The following is a 10683-nucleotide window of genomic DNA, read 5'->3' on the forward strand; positions in this document are numbered from 1 at the left end:
GGTAAAGCAGAGCCTTACTAAATATTCGATTCATGCGCACATTCATACTCATCAGATAAAATAAATATAAACATAGTTATATAAATATCTTATTCATATCTCATTTCTTTTGAGCTGCAGCCGGGTCTTGGGAATTTCTAAAACTTTCAATTTTTTTAAGAAAAAAAGAACCTGTCCCATTGTGATATCCAATGCAGACAAAAGAAAACTAGTCGTACCGCGATCGACTGACAAAAGAAAAAAAAAAAAGAAGTAAATCATGCAGAACTTTAGAAAGAAGAAACAGAAAGCAAAAAAAAAAAAGAAGCCAAAGAGAGAAAAAGTTAGAACCTGTCGACAGCGATCAACTGACTAAAGAAAAAAAAAAAAAGAAGTAAATCATGCAGAACTTTAGAATAAAGAAACAGAAAGAAACAGTAAATCAGCGTACGTAAGCCAGTCCGTAAGTACCGATTTTGTCGGCTTGGAGTGACCGAAATGTGTCTGTGGATATGCGCCAGAACTTTGCTCTCCTTTATGGGTTTCTGTACAATCGGACGGCCTCTAAATCGCTTCTTGGCGTACTCATGCTGCTATCGCTTTGCTTTCGCATCGTGTTCTCTTATTATTTTAAGGGAGAAATGCGCTGAAACCTCCACAGATTTACCCCCGTCATTGATGGCTGAGCCAAATCGATCGACGCAATAGTACGGTTCATCCTGTTAAGAAGCATCAAATTTATTACTCGATGCTCCAAGACAATATCTTCAAAAGTTTGATCTCATCTTGCTAGCTTTTCTTATTTGGCCAAAGTTCTTTCCCTGCCATTAGTTGTTTTACAGTAGTACTAAAATCTTATGTCCGGAGCCCCTACGCTGCCATCACCTTGCTTGAAGGAATCTTAATCCGAGTATGAGATAAAAAAAAAATAGACAAAATTATCCAAATCATAGAGAAACAGCTTCCACGCCATCACCCAAAAGTCTTGAATATTTCTTGAAAATTGTTTTTGGTTAAGATCAAAATTTGCTTATAGTCTACAGACAATGTAAGTCATCAATACAAACAGCAACCATTAACACATGATGTAAAACTTTGTCATCAACACAAAAATAAAACTAAACATGTAGATCAGGTATACATTCATCACGCTCCTAGATAGTTTGTTTCCAAATAAAATGCGAACATGTTACATAATCGTTTTAATGTTCTCATGATTGAAGAAGAGCAAACCATAATTACATTCTTCAAACATTAAAGAACTAATCGCATCTCGTCAAATTTGGCCATTCAAGAACACAAAATTGCCAAAGATTCATCAAAGACGATATGCGAGAAAGCAGAGAGAGAGGGAGAGCAAATACCTGCTAAGGGGAGCAGAGGCAGCACCAAGAAAACTCCCCATCCATCTTCTCGTTGGATTTTCTAATTTCTAGCCTGCATATGAAAACCAATCACGAGAGATCATCCAAATCCTCCTCAAAAAGGATCGATTCCGAAATCAAGAGCTGGGATCAAAGTCCAAGAGCAAGAGAGAGGGGGGAATCGCGGCCGCCGGAAAGAAATTGGAGTCGAGATTAGCGATCTCGGCTGGGTTGTAACAACCCGTAGGAATACTCCTTGGCTTGGCTATCTAGGCCTAGTCATGAGTTATTGTAGAAGATGGTGCGGGACTCGAAGCGTTCGGGAGGGCGACGTGAGGGTAGCAGCGGCAGCTCGTTTGTCCCCCTAGAAACAAAATGGGTCCCTACATCTGGAACTAAGACTTGTGTCTCATGGCGGGCGGACCCACATGGCTGCCGCAACTTGTTAAAAGACGTTTTTGTATATACTTTATTTCAAACTTCCCATAATCCCTTCCATTATAGTCTGCACCATCTCCTCCCTTTCCTGTTTGACATCAACAAATAGATGGGCCCCTCTTCCTCCATTCTGATATATTTTGTTGATTTCGTGTCAACCGTGAGTCAACTGGGTTAACCCACTTCAGCATAAGTTGCAGTACGAGATAGGGCAGAGATGGAAGATATCTGTGCACCTGAAATAATCAGTGAGATACATAGAAGGATGGACATAAAGAAAATCTGGTTGGAGATTGAGGGAGAAAGATAAGTAGAGGGAGGAGCATCAAAGTGACATCTTAGTGGGCCTAGCTTGATCCATAGTTACTAGAAGCGGGTCGATTATAGGAAGGGGATGTGGGTTTCCCAAAAAAGAAATAATTGAGAAAACACTTATTAGGAAGAATATACGGGACGAGCATCGAAAGGGATTCCGAAGGTCGTACACCACTGTAAATAGAAAATTCCTGCTGCTAAGGCTTGATCCGAAAATTAGATTGGATGCTGTTGAGGAAGGTTTTAGATTTTTATTAATAGTAATATAAGCAATTCGAGAAGCTTGAAGGGATAATGGAGGCTAAAAAAGTTTAATTTGTGTACGAGCAAGTTTCGGGCATACCATGCATCACATCTATGTTGATTCAGGATGTAGTAAAACAAGTAGACAAAAATGCTCTACCTAGAAGATCTGGTTTAGAATTGTGAGAACCCATAAATGCGTGTATGTCCGATGTGAGGTGTATGTTGGGGTAATCTTGAATTAAGCAGGGTTAGGGATGTTAAAAATCTTTCTGACCGGTATTTCTTGGCGAGGTCTTTGGGTCATTACAAACCTACAGAGACCCAGTCATGGTGATTATAGTTATATTTGTTTTGTTTGTAATTGCATTGTTTCATTATCCAGGGTACCGGGGCATGAGTAAAGATTTGTGCTAGTGTGTATTTAGTCAAACTCTTTTCATATAGAGGCTACCAGTGCCTATGTAAGGACTTGTTCTGCGTATGTCTAGTCAAATATTAGTTGTGCGTTGGAGAGGCCTTGGATACCTTAAAAATGGAACCAATTAAAGATTGTGCGTTGGAGAGGTCTTGGATACCTTAAAAACGGAACCAAAGATCGATCCAACTTATTGTCTGGCTAGCTTTTTGGTACGAAAGAAAGAGCAACTTTTTGAAGGTGGATGTTCGCCCACCCTGTTGTCCTCTGCACATCAAGGATGGGATCGATAATGACATACGGGAGCTTGATAAAGAAGGCAATGGAACCATGTATTGTTCCTCATCTGCAACTCGAGGTCCTTTGCTGTCAAATTCCTAGGGGCGAATGCCTGGATGAGGAAACAGTCATCGATCAGCAGCATCTCCAGAAAATTCATCTCATCATATTCATCTCATCTGAGTAGTGGCTTATCATATACAACTCGAACTCTGGGAGTTCTCGAAAGGTGATGGTCTGGTAACTGCCATCTGAGGTCCTTCATGGCCTTCATGCTGCTTGGACTCATGATCGTAGGGGATGATGGAGACCAACTGATTGCTTAGGGAGGCACTCCAGAGATGGTTAATGCGTCTGGATTATTTGTGCTGTGGAGACCTTTGTTCTCTCTCTATTAAGGATTCCACCCAATTCACATGCATATCCATGACGGAGACGTGGCAATACTTCTCCTTTGCTCTTCTTTCACTTGTTGCTCCTTTCCCTCTTCTTTCTTGAGGGTGACCTTCTAACTAGGCATCGTGTACTTGCCAGTTGGGAGAGTTGAGGATAGATTTAAGCAATTCTTAGTCAACTAACGCTTCCGGAAGCAATGTAATATAGTTGCATTATGGAAGAACATTGCTTCGAGTGCCCGTAGTGTACCCAGGATGAGCACCAAACTGCGGTAGGTGGTTTTTGAAGGGCATTGTTCTCTATTTCACCCCTAGTGGCCGATAGAAAACTAGATCAGAGAACACTATGAGTACGCAGCATTTTTCATTTGAAAATGGCATTTGCTGCTAGTGGGTCAAATCGGCTGAAATAGCTTGGCCTAAGTTGATCATTTGTAATTTGGAATTTTGGCTCTAAACTACTTCATCCTCATCACTAGTGGTTTATTATTTTCTTTCCTTTCTTTTGTTCCAAGGGCAGCTAAAGTACAAATTTTGAACAATTGGCCTCTACTGGAATTCTGACCTGTGTGAGCATGTTTACGTTGTATTTCCAGATCTGCCTAACTTTTCATCAGCTGGTTAGCTAATCCCATTTTGCTATTTGATCGACATATCTTTTTTGTATGAGGGAGTGACCCACTCCCACTTTGATTACCCAAGTCCAACTATTCAGGAGTATGCCATCCAAGTTTCGAACTTAGAATAATCTTTAGTTTCTAAGGAGAGAAATGTAACTATTGACACAAGCTGATCAGCATATTATTGCCTTCTTTTGATACCTAACTAATGCTCCAATGCAATTAAGTATATGGACTGCACATGAGGATTAACCCTCAATTTCCTTTGGTCTTGGAGGGTTACTCCATTCCCTACCACTTAATCCACACTACAGAGGTCATAACTACTTCCAACAACACTTGACCCTAATGAATTGACGAAGATGAGTTTCAGGCCATGCAGGCTACTGTTGACTAGGTCAAATGACACCTAAAACTTTTTGATGAATACAACAAACAAATAGTATACGATTACCTAGAAATCCCTGGAAGAAGTCCCAACTATTACTTGATGGTACTATATAATCACCATCCTGCATTGGTCTTGATCTAAAGTTGACCTCTTCTGACTAGATATAAGAATAAAAATAAGCATTATAAATGCATCATGAGTAATGCTAAGGCTCCCAAGCATGGAAACCAAACCATAACAACACCATGCATGTATTGTAATGAATGATGGTGTTGTAGCATCGAGCATCAGTCCCTTAATGACGTGGGGTGAAGCTCTCTCTTTCTTTCTTTCTTTCTTTTTTTATTTTCATTATTTTTTTTTGTTTGATACATAGGTTGTTCGGTGAAGGATTTTTCATGTATTGTAGCCAAACTGAGCAGTGCCAAGAGAAAGTGCTCTTGCAGTGCCAATCGTCCAAGTCAATATGCATGCTTAATGCAGGTAGGGGTGGCAATCGGATCGGGTCGGACATAAACGAATCGGGTCAGATGCAGGTCGGGTCAGAAAATCATAAATCTGAACCCGACTTATTTATCAAACAGATAACCCGACCCGACCCATTTACCTGTTTAATAAACAGGTAACCCGATCTAAAAAAAAGTTGCCCTTCCTCTTTCTCCGCCGCCTCCAGGAATGCCTTGAGACCCTCCTCCTGCTCCTTGTTATAGACCTTGGGGTTATTTTTCAGCAGCTTCCCACCAAATTCTGGTCCTTCCTCGATCAAATGCTGGGCTATGACGTCCTTCAGGTACAAAGGTCTCTCCTTTTTTGCAGCTTTGGACTTCTCCTCCTCCTCTTCTTCATTGGAGGAGTAGATTTTTGCATCCTTTTGGAGGACGTTGGGGTCCTTCTTCCGAACCCTGACGAGGGCATCGAAGAACTGGAGGTCCCTCTTACCGGAGTCGACGGGATCGTCCTTGCCATCGTTTGACGAGGACTCGTCCTCGTCGGAGTCGTCGGAGTTGCCAGCGAGGCCATGCTTCTTGAGCTCCTCATACCTCTGGAGAGTCTCCCGCTTCTTGTTGTGCTCCAATCGCCGGGCGTACTGCTTATCGACCTCGATCTTGGAGAGATCGACGTCCTCGGTGCCCGAATTGCAGGAGTCGAAGAGATCGATCCCCATTGCGGAGCGGAGATATGGATCTAGGGTTCGATCCCCATCGTAGAGCAGAAAAGGATATGCGAGCCAGAGCTAGGGTTTGATCTCTTAACAGCCGATCGAATTTGAACTCTTCATTCATCCGTCTGCATGGATCTCAAAGCAGCTATTGTGCAATCCAAATAGTCGGCGTGGTGAACAAAGATCAATCGAAAGATACAACATGAGGTCCCAAACCCGAGGGTGATGCAGGGAGGGGAAGGGGAGGGTTTATGGTTCAGGTTCTATATGCGGTAGAATTATTTCACCTCCTTCTTTCTTTTATATATATATCTACAGGTTTCCATATATTAAACGGGTTAAATGGGTCAGACATTTAAAATATGTATCCGACCCAATTAATAAACAGTTTAAACGGATTAATCTGTTTACGATCCGAACCTGTTTAGGCCAAACCAAAACCTGTTTATAGCGGGTCGAACATGGATCGGGTTGGCGGGTCGGATCATATTTTGCCACCCCTAATTGTAGGTCAATAGTTTGCCATGACGAAAGCACTTTGGTCAACCAGTCGATAAAATCTTAAATGGTTCGGAAATTTGAACAGGAATCACCATTGAACCATTATTTTTGACTCGTTAAGAATTATCACACTTCTGCAACAAATTAATTACAGCAACCCAAATTTAAAAGTAAATTGGCATCCAATGATCAATTCATGACATTCTTAGTTAGGCAACTCACAGCTTACTGCTAAGTTTGAACCTTAGACCTACTCTATGGAGGTGCCACCCACTCTACTCTATTGGCTCGGAAAATTTATTCTATCAAAAGGCTAACCATATACTTTCGAACTCACTTATTTTGATATCGATGATTGTGGTGATCTTAGATCGTCACTTCAAAATCTTATTTATTGATGAGGCTTGTCGCTGCTATGGATTTGCCGAGTATAACTTAAAACGGAGAAAACCGTTTGAAGAATGGTGAGGACAAGGAGAACAGCAGCTGCGATCACCGAGAGGATTGCCCATGGATTGCTGAAATAATCACGCATTAGTCTTGCCCGCCATCTGTTCCACCTCGAGTTGCAGTAATCATTCACTTCCATGCACAATAGATCAAAGTAATTCTGACTGGCAACAAAGATAATGTCCTTGCAAAGCTCATTGAAGAGAAGTGCAATGTCCTTGTCATTGACATGACGGCAGCAAATGATCCCCTCCTGGCGAAGCAACGCCACATCTTTTTCAGTATCGATGATAGAATCCATGAAAATGGAGTAGCAGGTGATCTTCATGCCGAAATCCGTGTTGAATTGTTCCAAGGCGATGAGGTTTCGGAAGATGAGATTCGTGGAATCCTGGACGCGGATGGCTGGAATTTCTAGCAACCCATTTTCTTTGTCAAATGAAATGTCTAGAAAGTTACCTTCTTTCCTCACCTTGATCTTGACTCCAGCCTCCACAAGCTCTGTCGCGGAGGGGACACCAACAGGGGACGGTGGTCTTGATCCTGATCTCTGCAGGAACTGTAGACTGAGGGGACACCTTGATCTTGATCTTGATTGCTGCAGGGACTGGGGACCAGAGGTCTCCATGATGAGCCCAATGACCCATTCGACCCGTGGATTGGGTGATGCAATGCTCTGGTGGAGCAAGTCGAGAAGATGAGCCATCTTGGAGTCCTCGCTTGGTACCATTAATCCCGGCAACTTCATGTCCAACTTTATAATAAAAACTCTTTGAATAGCGACGCTCGATACCTCTTGTATGTCTAGGACGCTAAGAAGAACATTGAAGATGAAATATGGAAGCTGGTTTTCGAGCAGGAGCAAATCTCGATGGAGAGAGGATTGAAGATAAACACTGTTGTCCAACAGATCGCGGAGCTCCTCAGCCATCTTCTCACAGGGGGTGAATAGTTGGATAATAAAGTAGCCATCCAGCAGCAGCATCTCCGCAAATCTGCGGCTTTTCATGTTGATTACTTCAGAGTAGTAGCTTCGGGCTTCCGCCTCCTTGTCTTGCATAATTTGCAGAGACCGGCGGACGTCATCTTTCGAAGTTTCCCAGAGATGGCCTAGTATTTGCCACTTGATTTCCTCCATAGCCTGAAGCCTGGGGTTACCATGATGGTAAGGACCAATGGAGACCAGCTCTGGCTCGTAGGCCTGCTCATGTCCTAATCGCAGGTGTTGGGGGATTCTGAAGATGCTTGGCTTAGCTGGGGGTTTGCGTTGCTGGTACCTGTTTATGTTACCTAGTATTTGTTCTTCCCACGACTCTTCTATCTCCACAACTTCATGTTCTTCCCACGACGACTCCATCCGCACTTCATGCTGGCTGGCTTCTCTTGCTTCGAATTTGCTTGGACTCATTTTCGCTTTTTACCCTTGTTCCTGCAGAAATCTCTTAGATATGTCGCTAGCGACAAAGATTCCCACGGTCAAATACTAGAATCAGGCACTGGCGTCAATCTACTATATACAAATAACGCGTTAGATATGAGAATAAGAGCCATTATATGACAAATTTTCCTCATATCCATGCAAACCACCTGCCAATTGAAATTTAATATTTTGTTTTGTGAAGATGGGCACAAATCAAAATTTAATAATGTACTAATTCTCAAGTAATCAAAATTGCATACAAATTAGGCAGATAATGATTGTTATTCTTTCTATAGCATTGGTTACTTTTTTGAGAAAAAAGCGGTAGTGTGCTTGGTGCTGAATTTGATCGGATATCTGCATACTGCAACTTTGCTAGTAATATTTTTTGGTGTTAAATTTGGCATTGCTTATGTCTAGTCAGATCAAGATATTTTCTCAGAAATAACGGTTGAAGCAAGGTTGTAGACCAGGTGTTCCCAAAATGTAAAGCAGGTTTACATCCTATCCCCCAATCCTCAAATCCAAAAAGAACTATTAGATTGATATTCCACTCTTTCAAAGCTTTATAATCTCTATTGTTCGGTCCTTGATGGGGCTTACAATCCGTTCCTTAATAATAATGTTGATGATGATGAAGATAGTAGTAGTAAACCTTGAGTGGCTAATATAATTTGTAAATGAAAAGCAATGGATGTTTAAGTCAACATAGGGTAAACATTATTTCTATACTGAGTGGATAATTATATCATCATTCATAGGGTAAACATTATTTCTATACTGACATGGAAATTCAAGTCAATAAATATTATTTTAGTTGGATGAATAGTGAAAATGTCTGCTAATCTGATTATGTAACAACTGTTAGATAAATAAATGGCTAGTAGATTGCCTGATTACAACTCCATGTCAGATGAAATGACGCTAAACCGAAGATAAACATAGATGAAATGACACAATTCATGAAGATGAAAAAAAAAAAAAGGAGAAAAAAGGTTTTTCCAACTTTGACAGGGTTTTGGGATACCTGCAGGCTAGGGGCTTAGGCTCAATGCCTCGGCAGTTATCTGTTGAAGCAAGAAAAACTCTTTTAGCGAGATCAAATAAGCATACAAGCATTAAAATAAGGCAATTTCTTGGAAGAATCCCATCCCACATCTATAGTTCAAGGAAGGCATAAGAAAAGTGGAAAGTAACAAAGATGAGCTGCAATGAAGGAATTCCACTGATGTAAATGCCCACTCAAGGAATTTTTGCCTTTTCTTTGTGCGTCTTCATTTGCACTCAGTGTCACATCCCAAATCTAGAATAGGACATGGCCGTGCTACCGTAAGGTGTTGCCTACAATAACACGAAGCCCACAATAAAAAGTTCTTCATAAAAAATTATAGAATAATAAATTTAGTCCAATTCCATTTGCTAAATAAAGAGAAGAAAATTTATAGTCATAACTACATTTATTGATAGTTTGCAATTATGCTTTGAGCTTTATTCTTTCATCCTTCATTCATTTAATCTTCCATGCTCCTAGCAATCTTAATTATCTGGAAAAAAAATAAAGAGATAAATGAGCTTTGCGGCTCAATAAGTAACCATGCACCACCTTACTGGATCAAGTATAAATTTTTATATATTTCAATACATCATTTGGAAAGTAAAATTATATTGTAAAATAAAATATTTCATAACAAACTATTATAGAAAACCAATTATGTTTGCACAAATCATACAAGTTCGTAAAGCTGAAGGTGCAATTAAAAATATCTATAATTGTCAAATGTTTGTTATTTATTTATACTCTTAATCAAAATAGTGCTCATAGATACTCGCGCTATGGTCATTATAACTTATGACAGGGTTGTCTTTGTAATCGATAAAATATCATAGTTCATATTTGTTACTAATATTAACCCGTTGGCAGAGAGTTGTTTTCATTGGATGCTAGCTCCTGGGTGTCAGTTGGTCTCTATTTCTAAAGGCAGTTATAGCTATCTGAGAGCTTGTAAAATATTTCATATTTTTCATAAATCATACTTTTATACATAAGTTGAAAATGTTAAATAGCATCGCAAAAGTTAAAATGCATAATCATGCCATATATATCATTTTCATAGTAACATGCAATTTTTATAATCATAATTCATACGTAAATCATTTATAATGAAGTATTCAATAAGAATGCTATTTGGCCAAGAACATGGAATATTTCTAATCATATGCTTGAACCTAAATTTTTTTAAAAATACACGATCAATCATGTCAAATATAATTCAAAATGTTGTATTAAAAATTAATCAGTAATTTGAAATTAATAAGATTTGTGCCAGGGTCATTTACCTCTATTCGCCCAAGGATCACTAGGTTCAGTTCGGCAAATCCGTTGCACCTATCAAAACCGTTTAAGAAGTATAAATTACTTGTTATTCACTATTTCAAAATCTAAGTACAAATTAAAAAGCCCTAAGCAATCCAAAATGGACTTGAGCAGGCTCCAAGTCACGACTAAGTAAATCGGTCTAGGATCTACAAATCAAGTAGAGAGAGAAAGATTGAATCAAGGTTGGGATCTCTCTTACTTGTTTCGATCTTTTAGAGAGAGAAATAGAGAGATAAGAGAGAGAAGAGAGAAGGAATGGGACACAGAGAGAGAGAGAGAGAGGAAGAGAGGGATGAGATGTTTTCACTTAAGGCCTACATTTCTGATTATA

The 10683-nt window shown here is 40.0% G+C and overlaps 1 protein-coding gene across 1 annotated transcript; it reads right to left on the bottom strand.

The window, feature by feature from the left end:
- Positions 1–6496: 6496 nt before the first annotated feature.
- LOC103714863 (UPF0481 protein At3g47200-like) lies at positions 6497–8169 on the bottom strand. Its single transcript, XM_008802298.5, has one exon. It carries the CDS (start codon positions 7961–7963, stop codon positions 6497–6499), a length of 1467 nt encoding a protein of 488 aa, XP_008800520.4. The 5' UTR covers positions 7964–8169.
- Between the last annotated feature and the right edge of the window lie 2514 nt (positions 8170–10683).

The sequence above is a fragment of the Phoenix dactylifera genome, chromosome 9, assembly GCF_051530095.1.
Source record: "Phoenix dactylifera cultivar Ajwa chromosome 9, Ajwa_hap1_PhDact_Kaust_v1.1, whole genome shotgun sequence".
NCBI classification, from domain to species: Eukaryota; Viridiplantae; Streptophyta; class Magnoliopsida; order Arecales; family Arecaceae; genus Phoenix; species Phoenix dactylifera.